This window comes from Solea solea, chromosome 8 (assembly GCF_958295425.1).
Source record: "Solea solea chromosome 8, fSolSol10.1, whole genome shotgun sequence".
NCBI lineage: Eukaryota > Metazoa > Chordata > Actinopteri > Pleuronectiformes > Soleidae > Solea > Solea solea.
The window spans coordinates 14,250,567-14,273,117 of record NC_081141.1 but is presented as its reverse complement, the minus strand read 5'-3'; the positions used below and the strand labels follow the sequence as shown (position 1 = coordinate 14,273,117).

The 22,551-nt window shown below is 38.8% G+C and overlaps 4 protein-coding genes across 6 annotated transcripts; 3 read left to right on the top strand and 1 right to left on the bottom strand.

Moving 5' to 3' along the window:
• The first annotated feature begins 459 nt into the window (after positions 1-459).
• Positions 460-4,452, top strand: enkd1 (enkurin domain containing 1). Of its 2 annotated transcripts, none has more exons than XM_058637197.1 (8): positions 460-670; positions 1,419-1,517; positions 1,727-1,951; positions 2,088-2,260; positions 2,340-2,483; positions 2,677-2,819; positions 2,929-3,065; positions 3,200-4,452. In XM_058637197.1, the coding sequence occupies exons 2-8, from the start codon at positions 1,433-1,435 to the stop codon at positions 3,358-3,360; spliced, it is 1,068 nt and encodes a 355-aa protein (XP_058493180.1). In that variant the 5' UTR covers positions 460-670; positions 1,419-1,432; the 3' UTR covers positions 3,361-4,452. The 2 variants fall into 2 exon arrangements, with proteins under 2 accessions (XP_058493180.1, XP_058493181.1); XM_058637198.1 differs by lacking the exon at positions 460-670 and adding an exon at positions 686-804.
• Positions 4,453-4,841: 389 nt separating this feature from the next.
• polb (polymerase (DNA directed), beta) lies at positions 4,842-9,145 on the top strand. Its single transcript, XM_058637199.1, has 14 exons — positions 4,842-5,032; positions 5,303-5,360; positions 6,074-6,140; positions 6,951-7,025; positions 7,143-7,201; positions 7,322-7,371; positions 7,460-7,511; positions 7,647-7,701; positions 7,794-7,866; positions 7,951-8,021; positions 8,129-8,215; positions 8,345-8,409; positions 8,634-8,773; positions 8,910-9,145. The coding sequence occupies exons 1-14, from the start codon at positions 4,972-4,974 to the stop codon at positions 9,002-9,004; spliced, it is 1,008 nt and encodes a 335-aa protein (XP_058493182.1). The 5' UTR covers positions 4,842-4,971; the 3' UTR covers positions 9,005-9,145.
• A 3,094-nt stretch (positions 9,146-12,239) lies between these two features.
• On the top strand, positions 12,240-15,664 carry rpl6 (ribosomal protein L6). Of its 2 annotated transcripts, none has more exons than XM_058637291.1 (7): positions 12,240-12,338; positions 13,096-13,242; positions 13,465-13,569; positions 13,671-13,814; positions 15,002-15,050; positions 15,184-15,368; positions 15,481-15,664. In XM_058637291.1, the coding sequence occupies exons 1-7, from the start codon at positions 12,264-12,266 to the stop codon at positions 15,631-15,633; spliced, it is 858 nt and encodes a 285-aa protein (XP_058493274.1). In that variant the 5' UTR covers positions 12,240-12,263; the 3' UTR covers positions 15,634-15,664. The 2 variants fall into 2 exon arrangements, with proteins under 2 accessions (XP_058493274.1, XP_058493273.1); XM_058637290.1 differs by lacking the exon at positions 12,240-12,338 and adding an exon at positions 12,870-12,944.
• A 4,118-nt stretch (positions 15,665-19,782) lies between these two features.
• Positions 19,783-22,427, bottom strand: dynll1 (dynein, light chain, LC8-type 1). The gene is made up of 3 exons (XM_058637164.1): positions 22,272-22,427; positions 21,022-21,160; positions 19,783-20,180 (listed from the first exon to the last, which is right to left on the bottom strand). The coding sequence occupies exons 1-3, from the start codon at positions 22,412-22,414 to the stop codon at positions 20,043-20,045; spliced, it is 420 nt and encodes a 139-aa protein (XP_058493147.1). The 5' UTR covers positions 22,415-22,427; the 3' UTR covers positions 19,783-20,042.
• Positions 22,428-22,551: the final 124 nt, after the last annotated feature.

The window sequence follows — 22,551 nt, the reverse complement described above, 5'->3', positions numbered from 1 at the left end:
AGGAAATAGCTGCGTTTCATGTGATTAGAGACGTGTGCGGAGGTTAGGGGCTGAATTAGTCAAGGGCAGACTGTCTTTGGACAGCCTGAAAGACAAAGATCAGGGACAGACACTATAAACACACAGAAATACATCTGATAGACTGTACCGACACTGGAGGAACAACGAGGCCAGGGAAACATAATCATGTCATTACACAAACTAACACTCTGAATATAATGATGTTTGTTATTTAGATTGTTTTATGCTGATTTTGAAAGGTTGTATTGAGACAGCATTTTCATTCATTGACAAGATAATGTTTTCAATTGTTTTTTGACAAAAACGAATTAAAAAAAATAGCAAACCCGCTCTAAAAACTAATTCAATCTAAGTCATTTATTTAAAAAAAAAAAAAGGAAACTAATGAAAAACTAAAATTAACGAAAAATAAAAACTATTATAACCTTGGGCTAGATGCTCATTGGCCCGCAGGACATTTGACTTTGACACCCCTAGTCTAAGGGATGTCTTGCCTTACCTTACCTTGTCTCTCTATCACGTCTATTTCTATGTGCGGCTGCACCGTTGCCATGGTGAGGACGACTGAAACTGGAGTTGATACCTTGGCGTCACCATTGCGCGTGTACAAAATCCTCAACGGATAAACGGATATAAACAGACATTGAAGGTAAACAATTTTTAATGTATCGCTCTGTTCGTCCTCGGCGGTCACAGGTGTTAGATGTTGCCTCGTGTCTCACATATTTAAGATAATTGCGTTGCCGTTTTACAGCGTGAATTTGTCGACAGAGCGTGTGCGATGTGAGTGACTGGATTGCTAAGTATTGCTGTGCCAATTAAGTTATTATAATCATTATTATTATGGTTTCGTTATTCTTATTTCGGTCGCTAGCTGGCTCTTTCAGTACTTTCTCAAAATCATTGAAAAAAAGATTATTTTTACTTTTTGATTGAAATATATAATCTTTCCGGGCAGACAAAATAAAAAAAGGCACAGATCAAAGGCGGCAGCTACAGACTGAATCTTATGTAGAAATGCAAATTTTCTACTGTCTGTATTGATGTAATATTATGTTCTGATTTGCTCAGGCCTGGTGTTTAGATGGTGTTTAGATACCACTAAGGCTGCAACTAACGATTTTTTATTTTTTTCAAACCTGGAAATTATGATGTCTTTGGTTTATTAAGTTTTAATGATTTCTGTGTTATATAGAGCAAAGAAACAAAACAAAACAAAAAAAAAATTTCAGCCCTAGGTACCACTAACACAAGGCATGAATTGTACAAATTTCCATCACTATATCATGAATTGGTCAGTTATACCTGAAGGAACACAAGTATTTTGTTGCTTTTAAAAAACAAACAAAAACAAAACACTAACTGATACTGTGAAACTGTGCTTGAATTTCTCTCAGTTGAAAAGCTTCAGATGTGTGAGGGACCTTCATCAATATCTGGGCCAATTCCCCCAGATCCCTCTCTGTTTCCTCAAAATTACCAACGTCCTGCCACAGGTACATCTATATTACACTAAAATTGCCCTTTAATCAGAATTTTCTGTGCATGCATTTGTTAAAGTGGAGTAGTAAAGAGAATATCTTTGAATGCAGAGTAGCTTTTTAAAAACTATTACAGCAACAAGACTCGAGTTGTTGGTCGCGTGGTGAATTTCTTAAGTTAAGTTGATCTGCTGTAAAAGATCAACTTTTGTTTCTGCTTCCAGCTCGTGGTCGTTTAGAAGGAAACCATGGTGGGACTTTGGCTCTTCTCTCAGGGCCTCTTGCTCCAGACCACGTGTTGTATCCGGGCAGCTACAGCGCCCGCACCCCGGCACATCCTCCCCGTGTCAGGCCTAATGCTACTCATATTCTAGAACGAGGACAAAGAGGGGTGATAGGGCAACTACTCAAACTAGATGGTGTTTCCGTTTCCCCTGTTCCTAAACAGAGTGAGTGCAGTTGATTTTTCAGATCCTCTGCATTTCATAAACCTCATTATTACTACATTGTTTTATCCATTTAGATAGTAAATATACCAAGAGTCCAAAACATAGTTGATATAACGTTTGTTATTTGATCCTTTAGAGCAGAGAGTGCATGATTTTTGCAAAGAAAATGTGCGTCGTCTTCGAGAAATCCAGAGACGCTGCAAAGAGCAGGAGGCTGTGAGAGCACAGTCCCATCCCGTCCCAGTCAAAGCTCTCTGGACGTCCTCCAAATACGAGAACGTCCCATCAAAGGTCGTGGTCCAGCTGCAGGTAAGAAACATGCCTTGAGATATCAGTGAGTTATGACTCACTCCTCAGCATCATTTTTAATCCCATCTCTCCTACACAGATTTCTAGTCCAACCACTAAACCACAGTGTCAAAATTATCTGAAGGGCCACTCTTCTGCTCCACCAAGACCTCGCTCCAAAACGTCTTCTGCAGCGCTGCGGCGCTCTGCGTCCTGCATTGATACACGTGACCAGGATTTGCAAGTGAGGATTGTGAATAAATGTTTATCAGTATACTGATGTCATGATTCTCTCAAAGAGAGAAACAAAAATATAGATATGCTCCAAAATGTTTATTAAACAACTAACATGACTATGGCTTTTTGCTTGTTTTAATGCCACTTTGCACTATTTCTGGTTAATTTTGAATTCTGTACAATATTATATGTGGATACAGTTACAGGTGGAAGGTCAGACCATCGACTTCATTAGACATAATGCTAAGACTGCAGCAAAAACGGTGCTGCGTCGGTCCCAGTCACTGACAAACCTCAGAAATATACCTGTTCCCAGTGCAGTCAAGGGACAGGTGCCTCAGTAGTGAGTACTTTTAAAGCCATGTTCTACTTGGGGTTTTTTGGTACATTTTTTCACTGCTTTTGTTTGTGTCGGCATTGCGTCTGATCTGTGTCTTCGCACACACTTACAGTCTTGAGGAAAGGAAGGAACAATGGCGAAGAGAGGAGGAGGAAAGGAGGAGGAACACACCTGATCCTAGAACCCCAGCTGGTCACACGCTGATGCCTGAAAGCGAGAGGCAGGAGACACTGAAATCCCTCAAAGAGAGTATGGCTATGTTGCTCTTCATCTCTGTCCTTACATTTATGATGGCGATATTCACTTGAAATAATGAAATAGTGAAATGTGCCGTGGATACTTACCACTCTAACTCCGCTCGTCTCTGATTCTTTTTCCCTCAGCCCATCGCTCCCTGGTGGATGAGCTGCTCTCTCTTCCTCTCAAAGCCGACAATCTGAGTGTTCGCTCACGAAGAGCTCACCTTGACTGTAGGCTTTCTGAAATCGAGGAGGCCATTAAAATATTCTCAAGGGACAAAGTTTATGTAAAAATAGATTCATAACACACAGAGGAAGAGGAGGAGGGGGAGAGGGAAGGAAGAGGAAGAGATAAGTGTTTTCTCTAGTTCATAGATGCATTATGAAAACACAACACTAAAGCTTGAAATACATGGTTTTAAAAAGTTTCATTTTGTAAAACTGTATTAAAAGGGTTGTAATTATAAACACAGAGTTTACTGAATATTGTTTAATTTACAAAGGCAGATGCTTTGTTTTTAAGGTCCTTCAATATTAGTCACAGAAATGTGATTATTTGACCTGACATTTTTAATTGAAACTCGCCATGTTTTTACAGTTTTTGTCAATTTTGTGAATTTTCAGATCAGAATTTAAATTTGTAATACTACAACCTCCATATCATTCAGTCACATGTGCACATGTTATAAATGCTTTAGCACATTCATGCAAACATTTCTCTACTATTGTCTGCTGTTTCCTACATAATCAGTTGTTTATGTTGATCTAACTGTGTTACACTGGTTACCACCCCATAACATCTAGGCTTTATCTAGAATTGTACCATAATGTAATAATCCATCAGGCATTATTTACTCTCTATACTATACTATACTAGACTTTTTTGACACCTCAACAGTAATGGCGCATTTGAAAGATGGTGCTAAAATAAGCTTTTTGCACCATGGAGGACCAAGGGGGATACAGAGAGAATTATTTTTTAATTTTATTTTGTGCTATGCAGTGCTGTAAAAAGACATGCTTTTAAATTCCTATATTGCAGTGGCAAAGTGCTATACATTGTTCATAGATCAACAATTACATACATGTAAATGTGAGTCCTGTGTGAGCTCTTGTTTTCATTGACGCACACTGAGTTACTTTGTGCTGTTGAAAATTATAAATGCTATATGGCAGAAAAAGTACATTTTCAATAATGTTATCAAACCATATTTACATCAGATCTTTATCATTCAGTACACTGACTCAATGTTCATTGGCAGAAGTACCCATTATGTGGAGCTATTCATACATATTAGAATTAGAATTTGCTCACACACCAATTAGTGATAGTGATTTTGTCCTCTGTATTTAAGTCATCCTTATGACACAAGCCAAGTGCAGGAGCAGTGGGCAGGACTTATCTGTTTCCAGGGCACAATGGAGGGATTGGGTGCCTTGCTCAGGGGAACCCCAGCCCTTGATCTGTCCTGGGATTGAACCAGCAACCTCCCAGTTACAAGCCCAATTCCTTTCCTCTGGGCTATTATTTCTAGAAATATTATGTTGTAATGTTTGTAAAAGACAACACATATGAAAACAGGCAATACAATTAAATAGTCTAAATAATTACAGTTCTACAAAAATTAAAGGATAATGTATAATAAACAACTATAAACAAGAAAGGATACTGGCCAAATAAGAAAAAAACACGTACACAGATTTGAAAAGCTGCTTTTTTTGATTTGCTATGATCCTGATATTTGTGACGTATTACGTTCGCTCCTTCTTCCACGTCTTTCACTCATTGTTCGTTCGGTGGGGGCGGGCTAATGTGCTAAAAGCTAACTAAGATCTTTAAGAGGTCCTAGCGTCTTTCCTCATACACGAGGCTGTTCAAATACACAAACTACTCTGTAGAGTTCGTCAAATTCACGATGAGCAAGAGGAAAGCGCCACAGGAATCTCCAAATGAGGGAATAACTGACTTTCTTGTCGGTACGTATAGAGCAGTCGTGCGGTTACTCTCGGCTAACAGTAGCTAGCTTCAAAGCTACGCTCTGTTTGTAAGTAAAATAACATTTGTGCAGTCATGCATTTGTCAAACATTGCTTAGTGACACTTGTTTAACCCTTGTTTATTTAAATTCCTAATATTGTTCGCTTAGAAGGAATATCCGGGGTGTTTATTTGTAGCCACTGTTCTGTCCCTTTAAATGCCTTTCTATAAACAATGACACATAATCAATGCGATGTCTTCTGTTTCCAGAACTGGCCAATTATGAGAAAAATGTCAACAGAGCTATACACAAGTCCAATGCATACAGGTAAGATGTGAATTCTCTGCAGTAAATGAGCTTTGTTTTGGTTTAATTATTAATGGATGCAAAAAACTCAATTTTACTACCATATCTTACTAAGAAGTCTTATTATTATTATTGTGTCATTCAAGTCAGTTACCTGCATCATGTATACAATTGGGCCATTGTGCCAATAATTCTTATTATTAGAAAAGTATAACAGTTAAGTAAGATAAAGTATTTAATATCAGAAAAGGGCAATTTCCTGAACAGACAGTAGCTAGTCTAAATATGTACAGAACAAAAACAAAGGCTGATATTTAATTGTTCTAACTTTATATCACCATGTAACAAAGGTTGAATATATATATTTATTTTATGTTTATGCCAAGTTCAAACACACTTTTCTTGTGTGTCTCTATGTTTAATTAGAGTTTGTTCTCTTTCCATAGAAAAATTAAAGACTACATGAATTAGTCATCCATTTATCGCTTAATGGAAGCAACTGCAGCTTGTAGTTCCTACTGTTTCATTTACCTTCTTTATTCATTGTTCAAAGTTATTAAAAAAAAAAGCTTTCAACAATTTAAATACGGTTATTGATGCTGAACAATGTAAGCTTCACAAGAAAATCATTTATTGGCTAAATTCTGACAAAACATTGTAACAGAAATTCAATCAAAGATTTTTATAACTGTTTTTTCGATTACATAACCCCCGCTCTTGTGCTTTGTAACCAGGAAAGCAGCGTCTACCATTTCAAAGTATCCTCAAAAGATCAAAAGTGGCGAAGAGGCCAAAAAGCTGGTATGTGTTTCTGCACTGAATTCAATTTAATGTCTTTGTAAATAACAGATTTGTGGCATGCAGGAAATGTGTAAAAACCTGGTGCCAGTGTTCTAGTATTAGTTCAGACACACTGTAAAGTCCTGGCATACATTCAACACTGGACAGGGTTATACTGTGCAATACTATGTAGTTGAAAAAACTGGAAATTCGAATTAGGTAGTGAATTTGACCTCTGCATTTAACCAATCCTTTTTACACACCAGTAGTGAACAAATACAGGCCGGGCGCAGAGAGCAGTGGGCAGCACTTATCAACAAACAACAAAGGGACATTGGGTGCTTTGCTCAGGGGCAACTCAGCCCTTCACCCAAGGGGATCAATATTGTTCTGAATTGAATCATGCATTTATGATTTCTGTCCAGTGTTTTTGTACAACTTCTATTAAATAGGGGTAGTGTAATTAGAAATCGTTATCACTGCCATATATAAATAGCCAGAAGAATAATTGCTGTATTTTCCATCCCCTTCTTCAAATTATAGTCTAATGATAGCATTTTTGTGGGATTTCATGTCACTGTGTCTTACAGTTGTATGTTCTGTGTTTTAATGGAATAAGCTACTTGATCTTTACTCCATTCCGACTGTTCTGTTCTGTGTGCTGATGTTTGTTTTCCCAAACAATAGTGTTTTCATGTTGCTGTGGTTGTGTGTCATGTGGTGCCCTTTGCTGCAGCCTGAAAATATTTGTCAACAGCTACTCTGGACTTGTTACATAACCGCTACAAATCACTATTCAGCACCCTCATGTTTGTTTTCACATTTCAACAGGATGGTGTTGGAGCTAAAATAGCTGAAAAGATTGATGAGTTCCTACAAACTGGCAAACTACGGAAACTGGAAAAGGTGAGCCTTTTGGCATTGAAATACACAATTGATGACACACTTCATATCTGTTTAATGGTGATTTCACCGCACTACACTGATACCTTACATTGTTTTTTTTTTGTTTTTTTAATCTAGATTCGAACTGATGACACTAGCACTTCAATCAACCTCCTCACCAGAGTTACTGGAATTGGGTATGTCTTTATTGTTCAAATTTAAAGCTAATATTTTGTATGAATGCTCACAGTGGAGTGCATTATGAGTTCATGATGGGAGACAAATTTGTATTTATTTTTCATGTATATTCATTTCAGCCCTGCTGCTGCCAGGAAATTCTTTGAAGACGGTGTGAAGACATTAGACGGTTTGTTTTGCAGTTGACCCGCATTACACCAAGTTATAGACTCGCACACACAATGTTGCACACTCAATTGTTATTTTTGTGTTTGTAGATCTTAAAAAGATCGAGCACAAACTAAACCACCACCAACAGATTGGACTCAAGTAAGTTGTGTTTTTTTTTTTTTTACTTTAATCATGAATTTATTATTAAATTCATTATGGAACATAGGAACACATTTATTGTGTAATTCATCAGTATCAAGTACACTGTCTCATGGGTTGTGTTTCTACATTCAGATACTTTGAGGAGTTTGAGAAAAGGATCCCACGTACTGAAATGGAAAAGATGGAGGTGATGATTGTGTTTTATATTTATCTCTTATTTTCAGATGAGTTTTATACTGATGTTTGTTTATTCTCTGTGTGCTATTGGTTTTATTTCAGACCCTGATTCATGGAGAGTTGGAGGAAATTGACACTGAATACTTAGGAACAATCTGTGGAAGTTACAGGAGAGGTAAAAAATGTCCCCAAGTGGTTAGTTAATGATGGTACAAACTCTGGTTATCATGATATTGAGTCTGGGGTTCATAATTTCCAGGTGCTGCCTCGAGTGGTGATATTGATATCTTGCTGACCCACCCAGACTACACCTCTGACACTGAGAAGCAGGTAAGATTCTTCTCTACTGTATTGTAGCTCACTGTGGTAAATGCAATGCTTTGCTTCATGTTCATGTTCAGTCCTTTCCTTATTCATGTTCACTTTTACTTTTCCAGCCGAAGCTCCTCCATGCTGTGGTTGATCATTTGGAGTCTATTGGGTTTGTGACGGACACTCTGTCCAAAGGAGACACTAAGTTCATGGTGAGGCTGTTGCCTATTTTGTGTCATGTGCTCATCTGTATGTTGTTGATGTTGTGACTGGTAACACAGTTACCCATGCCGTGGAGCGCATGACTCGAGTCACAATGTTCTTGATGTTTTTTTTTGTAGGGAGTCTGCCAACTGCAGCAGAATGATGATGAGGAAGAATACCTCCACAGGCGCATTGATATCAGGTGTCCTGCTTTATGTTATTCTGTTTTACCAGGATAGGCCTTTTAAGTATATCTTAGGACAAAACATTTACCCTTCAATACCGAACTGGCCCGGATTGATTTTATCAATTTGGAAAAAAATAAAAATAAATAAAGAGGCAACCCTCTGTTTTATAAATGTATCCTTCTAGTTGGTTATATGTTCCTGCTCTGTTAGTAACTTTCCTTTCCTTAATTCCCCAAAGATTAATTCCCAAGGATCAGTACTACTGTGGAGTCCTGTATTTCACTGGAAGTGATATCTTCAATAAAAATATGAGAACTCATGCTCTGGAGAAGGGCTTCACTCTTAATGAGTACACCATACGACCACTTGGGGTCACTGGTGAGTCTCAGAACTTCCGAATATGACACTAACTTTATGAACTGTGGTCCATCACCGAGTTCCTTCTGCTAAGAGTCACTGACACTTGCTTTCATGTTTTTAATATTGTGTTGTTGTTTTTCTTCATCTGTTATAGGTGTTGCAGGGGAGCCTCTGATGGTGGATAGTGAGAAAGACATCTTTGACTACATCCATTACAAGTACAAAGAGCCAAAGGACCGCAGCCAGTGAAATTGCTGTTGTATCTGTATTTAGGGCTACAACTTGACTGCAAACAAAATCAGAAGCGTGTTTCACATGTATTATTCCATATAAGTAACTGAAAAGAAAACAAATGTGAATGTCATTTTTATTATTCGTTTGGGGGGGGGGGGGGGGGGGGGCGTATCTCGAATTTAAATCTCTATTATGACATTTTTAAACATTCAACAAATTTAATTTGTTTTTTACTCAAGTCTTATTCTCATTGAGCATGTAGGAAGGCTTATGGGCTCAAAATGTTTTTGCAGGTTTTTAAATTATACTCCATGGTAATTTATTATTTTGTCCAGAACACTTGCATGTAGGTTTCTCATATTCCAGAAAAGGATTCTCATATAACCTGAGACTATCAGCTTCTGTTACCATTTTTTCTCATCCATCATAAGGACCATTTTCATCACAACTACTGTGACAGTTGTAACCTTCAATACTTTGGCTGTGTTGGTGTGCAGGTGTTTTAATGAGTGGTTGTTGTTACATGTGCAGATGAAAGCAGTATCGCTGCTGTATCAGAAGTATTTTTGTAAAGATTCATTCACCATTGAAACATAAGTGTGTATGTAGACCTGTAGTATTTGTTGTTTATTTTTGGCCAGTTTAGAAGAACATAATTTTCAATTTTCCACTGCTGCTGTTTGCATCAGTGGAAAATTGGCTCAGTTTCTAGTTAAGGACACCATATTTGGACTATGAGACAATGTTTTTCCACTAGTATTTGATGTGTGAAAATGTCTGTTACACTGAGAAACTTGAATCTGTCGAACGAGTTTGTGTGAAAATTTTGATGTGCATTGAAATAATGCAGAGGGACATTTGAAAGTAATAAAGATAATGAGCTGCACTGTAACATGCAGAGGTTGTAATGCTGAAATAAGGAATAAGACCATAATTCTGTTTTGTATGTTGGTGGTATAAAAAAGTGATATAAAAGAGCCGGGTTGTGAATGTCTGATCATTATCTTTGTGTGAGGAAAAAAATAAGTGTCAAATGTTTTATTTTATGTGATATAATTTTGTTCCAAAATCCTCTGGAAAAACAAACATTTTGTCATGTCTGTAACATTTGATACAGTAATTTGACCTGTAAATGAAAGCTTAGTGTATAGTTCACAATGAAAACAAAAGTAAAACAGATTATTCAATACATGAAGGTTTTTGGTCAGGGTACTAAAGTATAATCCGTTTTTCTGACAAAACCAAAATATGGAAACAGCTCCCTCTTTTCCTTATTTGTATTGAACCAAATACAGAAAAATGGATTTTGCTCTCAGCATCAGAAATACCTGAAACCAAACCAAATAAAACCTGAAACCAAACCAAATAAATTTGGTTTGGTTTCTTTCGCACACAGGGTACCGGTCTTAACCACTGAGCCACTCCACCCTCACATGAGTCGATGCTGCTGTTTTCACTTTCACACAAACAGTCTGTTTATACAAAGTGCTACCTGAGTGTTTCAGGTCAGTGTTGCCTTGGAAAGCCTGTGAAAATGAAAAGGTGTTTCTGATCAATGCACTAGAGCAGGGGTGTCAAACTCAAATGACCTGGGGACCAATGAGCATATAGTCTGGTCAAGCGGGGCCGACATAGAGGAAAAAAAGTGGAAAAAAACAACTATTTAGTAGCCGGTGGGCAATATAAGATATTGATCATGATATTAGACAGAATTGTATTAAAAGTGCTTGTTTTGATATAAAATGATTCACAATAAAAACATATTTATGATGCACAAAATGGAGAAAATTTAGCAAATAATGACGAGGATAATTGTGATTAAAACAAAATATATGTAATTTCATATTGAGTGTAATACATTTAGTAAAGCAATGATTACAACCGAATGTCTTATTACTATTATAAAAATATTGCCGGCAAATACATTTAGTCTTATATTCTGTCTCTACTCCATCACCTTGCACAGTGGTGGGCGGGCCGCATGTAATCGATTGGAGGGCCACATGTGCACTAGAGTAATGTACGAGTCTGTCTTCACATGCCTGAAGTACAAAGGTAGTTCCTTGGTAACATTAACCAATGCAGCATATTATTCTGTCTTTATACTCTGTCTTTTTGGGCAGAGTAAGGTTTAAAGGAACTGTGAACTTTGATGTTTGCCTTAAAATGCTCTCTATCACACCTTTATCAGGAATGAGTGCTGCACTATATGTCTGATTTGTGATGGCTTCAGCAAAAACTAATTTTGTATTTCTGTCTAAAAGAACCTCAACCTTTTGTTAAAAGAAATAAAGTTTCCATCAGCAGCCCTTGATAACAGCCTCCCTATGTTTGTTTTCTCAATTTATCAAGAAATTAAGATTTAAACAGTACAGTGTTTTTTTTAATGGTAATTTTGTACACATGATTACATAATGTAGCTTAATTATTTATACTTTATTAATCATTGAATAGAGAGACTTGCTTGACACTTGCTGCAGGAGATATTGATATACACAATGTATATATCTCCCGATCTCAATAGTATCTCAATATCACTACATCGATACAGGGAATTTCATGGTGGTATTCTCTGCAATTATACCACCAGATTATATTATTATATACTGCAGATTTCACACTGACAACTGATAATTCAGTAAGGTGTGTATTATTTGGTGCAGTTTAAAAGGCAGCACATGCTTCACATCACACCCCTGCTAATTAATAAAAAGTACATTTGTTTTGCTGTTGCTAAATATAACATTATGCACACTGAACCCCATTGTATGTATATATCAATTTACTGAGCTACATGGGATTACCTTCATTGCTAATCATAATAAGATGGCTGCCTTTATCCATAGCCACTGCCTTATTTTATCTTTCTTGGGTTTATTTCCTGCTTTCCTATGTGGTTAAAAAAAATTGTGGAAATGATTGTCTGCTGTCAGGACTTTTAAATGTTCTGAAAGCCTGTATCAAATGACACAATAACACAAAAGGGCAATATTTGCTGCTCAAACTGCTTGAAATAATTAGCAAAATCAGCTGAATCTTAGAGAGCTGGTCTGTCATCACCTGAATTTGTCATGTCCTGTAGATGTTTCAACTAATTCACACCACTGAAGGCCTATGATTTCATAGTACATATTGTGATACTTTATAATTCTGCATTCTAAGATACATTAATTTTTAGCAATCGAATGTACGGTGGATCAAAGTACAGTCGACATTGTATGATTTTAAACGTACGACCATAAGACTACAAAGATCACGTCTGAAACTCCACGTAATGACGTCAGTGTTGTACTGCAGCGTCCTTATAAACGTCACATCCCCGGATGTCGGTCTTTTTTTCTTAGCTAAGGTAAGATCTCCCTGCCTTCGTGTTTTAGTGGTCATGAAATCTATCATCATCTGTGTTCTAGAATAAAGCTAGCAGTCTCCTAATGTCATCAAATGAATCCGTGTGTTTAGATGAAGCGTTAGACACCGTTATTACTAAGACTTGTCCGCCATGTCGCTGTAATAATCAACAATTTGATGCATCGGTAGTGCTAGGCCACCGGCTAGCCTTCGTGCTATGTGTAACGACAGCTAGCAAGTTAACGTGTTGCCATTATCTGCACTGGTGTGTGGTTTCCACGCGTATTACCTCTGTCACATAATGTCACCTAGCCTTTGTTTCATACATTAAATCCAAATTTTCACATAACGGGTGGTTGACGAGCCGGTGAAGCGAATCCCTCCGGTGCTATCTGCTAGCTAACGTTACATGTCATGCCACCTGAATTCACAATGGCTGCGCTTTATAGCAGTCAGCATGCTAATTTTATTTTTAATGAGTTTATTAATATCCTGTGTGTATCTCCTGCTGAACAGTATAGTTAAAACGCATTTGGTTATGTATTTAATGTGTAGGGTTCATAATTGTGTCAGAACTCCTGCAGTTGGTACCACAGAGAATAATATTGTAAGTCAATACACACACTAAATATTTTGCCCTTTTTCATATAAATGCGTGTACACCATAGGATTTGTCCAGTAAACAGTACATCTCATCAAATGATTTCATGATAAACTGCTAAAGTTGACTAATTAAAATCTCTTCAATTGTGTCTTAGATGGCAGAGGGAGACAAGAAGCCTGCTAAGAGGAGGCATGGGAGCCGGAACCCGGTTCTGGCTCGGGGTATCCAGCGGTACTCCCGCTCCGTCATGTATGCTAGACGGGCCATGTACAAGAGGAAGACTAAAACCACTGAGACCAAGGTGAGTGGGTTGACAATTACTAAACCATTAATTTAACTCTGACGCCTCCATGGCTACAGCATGAATGAGTTGAGCTTAAATTTATTAGTTTGTTATTGATTCATAATTGTTCAAGAGGGTGGTAGTTTTTAAGAATCCTGTTTTTCTTTCCACCCCAAATTTACAAGGAATTTTGTGAAAGAATTATAATAAGCAATCACATGCATGTGACTATTGTTTTAGGTGGAGAAAAAGCTGAAGCTGAAGGTGAAACCCCAGGCTACTGTTGTCAAGACTGTAGGAGGAGACAAAAATGGAGGCACCCGTGTTGTCAAACTGCGCAAGATGGTGAGTGGTGTGGCTGCTAGTGTCACAGATTTCTCTTCTCTCAATGACACCTAAAACCATAGATGTTGAATTATAATGCATATTGTGTGTTTCTTCTGTAGCCCCGTTACTACCCTACAGAGGATGTTCCCCGCAAACTGAAGAGCCATGGAAAGAAGCCTTTCAGCCAGCATAAGAGGAATCTGCGTGCCTCAATCACCCCAGGAACCGTCCTCATTCTGCTCACTGGTCGCCACCGTGGAAAGGTGATAATCATGTCCCTCGGATGCATTAATGATTTGAAAGCGCTTTAGAAATGGTGGCATGGCCTCCTGCAGAAGTTATTATGCAATAGTCAATATGCTGTGAACCGCAAGGCAGCGTACAAAGAAACTAGTCGTCAATAAACTAGAAGTTAATGTGAATTAGCACTTTAATTTTATTTTATTTTTTTTACAGTATTATTAGTGAGCAAGTGTGTTTACTGTAGTGATGTGTAGGTTGACCCACGATTCAGTTGGATTTGAAAGAAAGTACAGGTCATTTGGATGGGTCGGTCAAAAGACCACACAGAAGGTACTATTATAAATTATCACAGTAAGACTTCATATGACTTATTTTTTTCTATAGTTGTCCGTAGCTTTTGTTGAGAAATCTTTCTGGAGGGATCACTGCTCTGTATACCCTCTCCTCTCCATGCTGCCCAGAGCAGTGTGTATTCTAGCAACCAGTGCCTCAAGCTTGAAGACGTACCTCATGCTTTTTGTGTAGTGCAGCCAAATGCAAGGCGTAGGCAAAAATTGAGTTTTTAATCAAGGGCTGTTATGTGTTAGGTTAAAATTTTGGTTTGATCATTTGTTTGGTGAGTGTTAAAATTAAGACTTTTAATAGGCTGTATTAAAGTAGTCAAGGGTATGTGCGATTTGCGAAGGCTATTTCTTAGTGTTTGATTTTGGTAATTATTAGGGCTCTGCATCTTGTCTGGTAGAGCTTCTTATGAAGCCAGCTCTGCTCAGTCTTACCTCAGATGTGTACCCCCTGTGCTTGGCAGGTGTGCATAGTCAAAACAAAAATCTGAAGTGCCCGACCAAGCATGGCAACAACTTGGTTTCCATGCTTGGTCTTTGCACATGACTTGCAAGCCACTATGACATTTCTCATCAGCTTTTTTACCCATTTTAATCCAGTTCTGCAACTCCATGGATTATAATCCATTGCTCATGATGGATGACAATTTTTGATTAAAGCATGGAGTATATTCTCACTATATTAGTTGTGCATGAAAAATTAAGCAAGAGTGCACATTGTGAGTTTGATATTGGTATAATTACCCCATCCCTGATAACTCGGTTCACTAGTTGAAGGTGTTGGCACTAAATATATGGTGTTGGAAGCAGTAATTGGGAACCCTGTGTATACAAGTGTTCTAACAATTACCTTTTTGTTTTATCAGCGTGTGGTATTCCTGAAGCAGCTCTCCAGTGGTCTGCTGCTTGTCACTGGTAAGTGACTGTTAAGAATTTAAGTAATCGACATTTACATAAACTTAATTTACACTGACACATTTTCAGCTAAATGTCAGTTGTCCTTATTCACCCCTTCTTACATCACATGTTCTTGTTTTGCATATTTTAGGCCCTCTTGCTTTGAACAGAGTCCCCCTGCGCAGGGCTCACCAGAAGTTTGTCATCGCCACCAAGACCAAAGTTGACATCACTCCCATGAAGATCCCCAAAACTCTGAATGATGCTTACTTCAAGAAGAAGAGGCTGAGGAGGCCCCGTCACCAGGAAGGCGAGATCTTCGATACAGAGAAAGAGGTGAGATGATTGATTTTGTCTTGGCAATATATATATTTTTTTTTATATATTTTCAATGGGACAAGGGGCTTCCAGCTTAACAGGATCTGATGCTGGTTTTCTTAATTTGCAGAAATACCAACTGACAGAGCAGAGGAAAGAGGACCAGAAGGCAGTTGATGCTCAGCTCTTGCCACTCATTAAGAAAATGCCTCAGCTGAAAGGGTACCTGCGCTCTACCTTTTCCCTGTCAAATGGCGTCTACCCACACAAGCTGGTTTTCTAAATGTATTGTAATAAAGAGTACCACCACCTGATGCCATCTCTTGTCTCCATTTTTATTTGTGGTGTAGACTCACCTTAGGGTGAGTGATAAGGGTACTCATGTTTTCCAGTTTCAAGGCAAAATGATACAAAACATTTACACAGCTATTCTCTTTTACTCTAGTCGGCAAGCATTTAAGTTGTGTACAATAAAGGGAGGTTAACAGTACTCCCTAAAATGTGCTAACACTTGACATGGATAGGTGAAATTCGCTCAAAATAGGAATAACATTAGGAAGACAATATTGCCAGTACGACACTGGTGGACCGGCACCAATCAGAGGGGTATTCCAGAAAGCGGGTTATGTGAGAACTCTGAGTTTGTTAACCCTGAGATGAGGGAAACTCTGAGTTATCCGTTCCAGAAAGAGAGGTAACTTAAACTCTGGGTCTGTTACTGCGGTAACTTACTCTGTGAACATAACCTGCTCGCTGGCAGGTTTACTATAAGAAACCCAGAGTTTCTACCTGTCTTCTCCCACACGAAGAAAGCAGTTAGACATGGATTGCCCATTCATTAGAAATCCAATCGACATCGAAGCCGTATTGATCAGAAATGCATTACGTCGTGAGAGAATCTTCTGACCCAGATTAGACGTTTTGATTAAAAATAAAAGACAAATTCACATGTGATTTGGTTCTTCTTTATTCTCTAAAAGTACAAAAGCAACAGTCAGGATTTGTAATATAGTTCCAACTATTAACATATTTCACATATTCACCTGTTTCACCATGACAATGCACCCACCTCAACTGGTGTTCAAGTAATAGAATTTACAAGTCTGTTTTTAGCTGATTTGCCGGTCCAGGTACACCATTTCTTTCTCGGTTTTTTTGAATGGTTTTCATTAGGTGCACCCTGTACAACTCTTTTACCGGCAACTGGGAAACATATGGACGACATTTAATTCCTGCAGTTCTACATACAGATTTAACATGGTATTGACCGAAAATCTCACTGTGTCAAGCTGTGCTCTAGAAGTTGATGGACCCTCCTCTTGGTGATGCCCAACCATGTTCTGTTGAAGGACAAGAATGTGCTAGTTTGTCCATTATCTATGCTCATCACTTCAGTGTACATGTCAAACTCCAAATTCCACTCAAGAATGTAAATGAATATGAATGGGTAGAGCAGTGCCAGTAGCTATACATAATATTAAGACACACTTCAGTAGGCCCCTCCGGATCTCTCCCTGTGGCAGCAGACAGCGTCTCCTCCTCCTCCTCTATATATATATATATATATATATATATATATATATATATATATATATATATATATATATATATATATACATATACATATAAAAAAAAAGACATAAGTGTATACTTGCATCTGATGTAGGCACTTGTGTCCTGGGGGGTGACAGGCTCAGATGAGCTTCCCCCGGGGATGCCTTCAGCCACAGGGCGACCCCTGTATTGGCTGAGAGCCAGCTCCTCAGCCTCTGTCAGAGGTGGTGGAGGTGGCCCTCCACCCGTTTTTCGGGCCTCTGTCTTCTTTCTGTTGGCTGAGCAGAACTCAATGTTTGCAATCTGAATTAATATTTACGTTACGTTTAATAGCCTTAGTCAATTAAAAATAAAAAAAATAAATCAAAGTGAGGTGCAATCATAGCCTAGGAAAATATGCCTTACCTTTTTGAATGATGTTTTTATGTTTCATTTTGAGGTGCTTCCAAGTCCTCCTTTCTCCTGTTGGATTGCACCTAAATGAAAAACTCAGATTTCATTCCTACTTATATTCATAACTATAGGCTATGCTACGATCTTACGGTTAAATGTTACGTCAATGGAATAGTACATTCAAACTTACGCGTTGACTCGGCAGCAATTTTCTCCCATGCGGTCTCTCTCTCCTTCGCTGCTGCAGCTGTGTTGCATTCGCGGCGAAATATGTGCTCATATTCTCCGTAGGCCAGCAAAAGGATCTCCAACTCCTTCGCACTGAAATATGTTGATCTTTTTTTTCTCGGTTGTCATGGTGACTCGTGGTATCGGGGCTCCATTGATGATGGCTTTTTATAGTGGTTGTGCACGCGCGTACCTCGAGGTTAACATACTCAGAGTTGATTGAACTAACTCTGATCAGCTGTTCTGGAACCGGATACTCAGAGTTTCCCGACTCAGAGTAAGTCAACTCAGAGTTCAGGGATAGACTCAGAGTGTGTTGAACCTGCTTTCTGGAATACCCCTCAGGTCAGGTCCGCAACTGGGGGATTGTTGTGGTCTGGCAGCTTCAGTTCCACGGCAACAGTGTCTTTCTTGTCTGCTGTAACAGGCCTGAATTTAAGAAATGGAAAATAAAATATCCCTCACCCCTTTGTATGGTTGTGGAACCAAGCTTGTCTGACTGGACACAACACTACAGTAATGGAATAAAGTCTGACTGACCTTTTGGGCTGCACACAACCCCACAGTTGTGGAACTGAACCTGCCACCTTTCAGACCAAACAACCTTAAGGTTGTAAACAAATCCACCATGCCATGAACTAATGGTGCATTTGGGATTTTTCATTTCAATGCTCACTCTGGGTGCTGAAGAATTGAACCCATGACATCAGAACTGACTGTCTGAGCCACCTGCTCCTTCAGGTCTTCAGGTTATCTTAGAGCTGTTGACAGTTAAAATTGAATCTTGGAACTATAAAACATGAGGTTTGAACTTAACCTCCCACTAACAAATCATACAGCACAAGCTATTCTTACCAAACAGGTTTTAAGTTCTATTCTTTGGTCTTAAGTATTGAAATTGTGAGTCACTTAATTTTAAGATAACGTATTACCTCAAAGACTGAGCTATTGGACCTGATGCTCTTAAGCTGATTTTCTTGGTGTTCTGCTGAAGTCCTCATAGTCTCAGGACTATAGAGAAACACTTTTAATACTAAAATCAACTTCGCACAACTAAGATCCACAACCCAGTATATAAAATACAGGTGACTTCGTCCAATAATCTATTATAATAATTTAAACACTTGAGTACATTTTATGCTTAATGGTTTTAAACATTTTAACCTCACCTTATGAATACCTCTAAACACTGACAACAAACAAAACACACATCTGACACTTTGACATCATACTGTACCTTTATTATACCAAGGCATTGAAAATGACACATACACCACATAGTATAGGATATACTATAGTAAATATTATCGTGGGACGGGCAGTCTTTCTGATACATGTACTTGAATACAATACAAATATTTTGTAATTTTTGTTTTGTTGAGATGAAAACATTTTCATATTTTGTATCAAAATATTGTGCGAGGGCCTGCACAATGCTGCTTGCAGCTTTATTATTTTTTTCCATTTTCCTCGGCATTTAATTTATTTCTTAATTCTATAGCTGGATCTTTTCTGCAATTACAGTACTCAGCTTGCAGTCTCTAGTGTCCTTAGTTAATACAACTCCTGTGCTGATTGAGATGGCAACCTGCCAGCTTTAGGTACACAGTAGCCTCTCAGCTCCTCCGAAAATGAGCATCCACTTCTTGCCATCATGTTGTCTGGGGTTTGCCTTGTTTTACTGTTTTGTTCCGTTATTTCCTGTAAACTATCCTTTTACCTCCAACTTAGCACATCTGTCTCTCCTGGCCACAATCTGTCAGCCGGAATATTCCACTTCTGACCCCAGTTGTTAACTTCACTCAGCAAGGAGAATTCAGAGGTCTACATTCAGGGAAAAGGAACCCTACAAGGAGAATTTGGTCCAAACCAGTGCCACTGAGCGATTACAAGAAATTAACTAAAACTATGTGCTTCCTGGAACAAGGTTACACGTAAGTGACATTATCATCACTTTGCAAATTCTCTCAACATAACAGTTCAAATAACATTGATGGAAAAGCAATAGGTGTCACAGTATTAGTAGTAATACAATGTGGAGCCATTTTCATAGCACCTTCACCTTAGACATGATGATGCTAGTCTATCAAATGCACACAGACATACACTTTGTAATGTACTGACAATATCTCTTATAGTGATTATAAGTGATAGTCATTAGAAGTGTGTTGCCTAAAACATGACAGGTACCTGTAGTACCTTTCTCAATGTACTGGTTATTTTAGTGCAAGATGAAATAAGTGAAATGACACCAGCAGACATTGGACCCAGACAGCTTAACAGCTATGCTTTAATTAAAAAAATGACATGTCATGTAACAGGACAAAAATAAATAGACGTGTTTCATCTCTTTAACATGGCCATGGGTTTTCTTTTAACCTTAAAACAGAACAAAGTAGAAAGCAGCACAAAAAAAAGGCAGCAGCCCCTTGCCAAGGAATGATAAGTGCCTTTATCGAGTCAGTCAGTACTGTATGTATGGTCAGGTGGTGTTGGAAAAAAAAATATGAATCCCCCTCAGCCTGATTTGAACAGCAGAATGGCCACCTGACCCAAGTAAAAGTAGATGAAATGCTTCGTCTCATGAGTCACGTAGCTGCCAAAGTTCCTCCCAACGATGCAATGCCAGGTCGGGTTGTATTTCTTGTCAAACTCCTGTGTGGGACAAAGGAAGATCATATTCAAACATTTTGGGAAACCATTTGGATGCAAGCAGAATATCTCTTATTGCAAGAAATCACAGTCCAGCAAAGCATTCATTTTGTAGATGGTGGGAAGTGAAAACAAGTGACAAACATTAATACCCAGCATTAGAACTAGTTTTTATTTATCGAGATTCATTATTTGGTTTTGAAAGCTGCGTCTTCTAAGAATTGATGTCATGTTTTGGACAATTGGGATTATTTTACATGTAATATAATATTGATAAGTGTACACCGAAAGCTGAAAAAGGTCAAAAAGGCTTTATGTAAAACAACAGGTTTCTTTCATGACGGCCCATAAAATGCCTCTGAAGGTGTTAAAAGAAGGCAGCGTTTGTAGTGAAATTATGTTGTGCAGCTCATTCCATGCCCAAAAGCTGGGGCTTTTTACCAAATTCTGAGGTCATTGTCCACTTAGGTCTGCTAACTGTGTGTGGCATTTAATAATTCCCTTTCACTGGTAATGTACTTTATTTTTTTTTTTACATCTTTGAGAATTTTTATAGACAATTTTGCAGGGGATTTGGTCTTAAAACCGCTTAAAAACACAAACATGTTAAGTTATTAACACTTGGGGGTCCACAGCGGTAAATATACAGTCATACAGTGTGTGAAGCTGTTTCTATGACAATGCTGACTGTAGGCGTGTCCCTCTCTACTGTGAACAGGAATGCCGTCACTGGTGATGTGGATGGTATGTGACTTGTTCCACAGGAACAGTGGAAACAATTGCAAATGCTAATCTGAGGATATGATGATGGGCGTGATGATATTTTTTGTGTGTTTTTTTTTACCTTTTTAATGTATGCAGCGATATCTTTCTCGATGTTATACTTCTCCAGGGCCTGAGTGGCGCACTCCACCGCGTCCTGCTGCATGTCCTCCGACATGTCGGCGTTTTTTATCACTGCCTTTCTGTCAGACATGGTTGCCCTGGGAAACCAAAACACAGTGGAGAACTCGTCATCATCTTCACAGCAGCATCTCGCTCTCTCTCTCTCTCGCTCACGCACACAAACACACAGATTTGCGCAGCTATTCTTGTCGGAACTCTGCGTTGACTTCCAGTCATTTGGACTAATACAACTCACATTTTGGCCTCAAAAACTAGGTCCTCGTGAAGACTAACGGCGCGTGTTTTGTACCAGAAAAAGGTTCTAAAGAGGCAACACAACCGAGCGTAAACACACACACACTGTAACTGTGAAGACATTCATTGACATAATGGATTCCCAGGCCCACTTATCCGAACGATTTATAACTTAACAACTAACCTTAGTCTTAACTAAAAACACATTTAGAAACCGAGTCGTAACCATCTGAAGACTGTTTTGAGTGAGGGCCTGAGGACGCACAACGCTGGGGTTTTAAACCTAATAAAGCCTAATAAAGACATGAAGACGCACACACACACAGCGACAATTGAGTCTCAGCATCCCAGCAGTCCCCACCATTATCACCATCATCGTCGTCGTCGATTTATTACAATAGCGGATCACAAATGATAGAATACAAAACGGCTCGGGAGCGGCGAAGTTATTATATAACACCTGTCAAATGTTACTGGAATTTGCCATTTCTCCAAGGGTTGCATAACAATTTCCATGAGCGTCGAGCTCACTAGATGCGCGCTCTGCGTAGTTTCTATGGATACGCAGGATATTTGAGGTGATCGCCTAAAATGACCAAAACTTTGGATGTGAAACCGTTTGAACAGAGAGCCAAGTACACAGAGCACGTTGCTGCCAGTGGCTAATGCTGCAAAGCAACAAAAAAATACAAAAATAACGACCGTAGCATGCAGATTAAACTCAATACCACACCCACAATTATATAGTATTTTTCAGTAAAAAACAAAAACAGATTATGCGCTGCTAGCAACACAACGCCACATGCAGACTGACTGCGATGATGAAGTCGCTCATTCATCCAGCGAACGGAAAAAAGCGCAGTCTGAGCACAAACAGCTGCCGTTTCGACAACAGTGAAGAGATAATAAATTAAACAGTGTCTCATATTACGCATGCAAGAGTGTAAAATTCACCTGCTCGGTTCCCGGTTGCGGTTTCTCGAGTTTGAAAGGGAATAATGCTCCTCAAGTGACAACTCCCGCGAACTGGTTGACACAAAACTACTGTGGGTGTATCGGTTGGAGGCTGCTGCCTCGACGTGCTCCCATTGGCTCATAGTAACGCACTGGCTCACGTGATAGGCTGGATGAGGCCGATCTCTCCGGTGTTTCTCTCTGCATTTTATTTCAGACCAGCATGCTTTGCGGCAGGATCGTCGCCGAGGCAACCATAGTAAACAGCTGAACTTTCTAC

Bases quoted from the DNA above. Each gene is read 5' to 3' on its own strand.
- rpl6 (XM_058637291.1), top strand. From the start codon at position 12,264: ATGACGTCAGTGTTGTACTGCAGCGTCCTTATAAACGTCACATCCCCG. The intron at 12,339-13,095 runs GTAAGATCTCCC...ATTGTGTCTTAG, and splicing joins GTCTTTTTTTCTTAGCTAAG to ATGGCAGAGGGAGACAAGAA. The intron at 13,815-15,001 runs GTGATAATCATG...TTGTTTTATCAG, and splicing joins CTGGTCGCCACCGTGGAAAG to CGTGTGGTATTCCTGAAGCA.
- dynll1 (XM_058637164.1), bottom strand. From the start codon at position 22,414: ATGAGCCAATGGGAGCACGTCGAGGCAGCAGCCTCCAACCGATACACC. The intron at 21,161-22,271 runs GTGAATTTTACA...TTGGTTTCCCAG, and splicing joins CGCAACCGGGAACCGAGCAG to GGCAACCATGTCTGACAGAA. The intron at 20,181-21,021 runs GTAAAAAAAAAC...TGTCCCACACAG, and splicing joins TCGCTGCATACATTAAAAAG to GAGTTTGACAAGAAATACAA.
- enkd1 (XM_058637197.1), top strand. From the start codon at position 1,433: ATGTGTGAGGGACCTTCATCAATATCTGGGCCAATTCCCCCAGATCCC. The intron at 2,484-2,676 runs GTGAGGATTGTG...ATGTGGATACAG, and splicing joins CACGTGACCAGGATTTGCAA to TTACAGGTGGAAGGTCAGAC. The intron at 2,820-2,928 runs GTGAGTACTTTT...ACACACTTACAG, and splicing joins AAGGGACAGGTGCCTCAGTA to TCTTGAGGAAAGGAAGGAAC.
- polb (XM_058637199.1), top strand. From the start codon at position 4,972: ATGAGCAAGAGGAAAGCGCCACAGGAATCTCCAAATGAGGGAATAACT. The intron at 5,361-6,073 runs GTAAGATGTGAA...CTTTGTAACCAG, and splicing joins CACAAGTCCAATGCATACAG to GAAAGCAGCGTCTACCATTT. The intron at 7,867-7,950 runs GTAAAAAATGTC...CATAATTTCCAG, and splicing joins CTGTGGAAGTTACAGGAGAG to GTGCTGCCTCGAGTGGTGAT.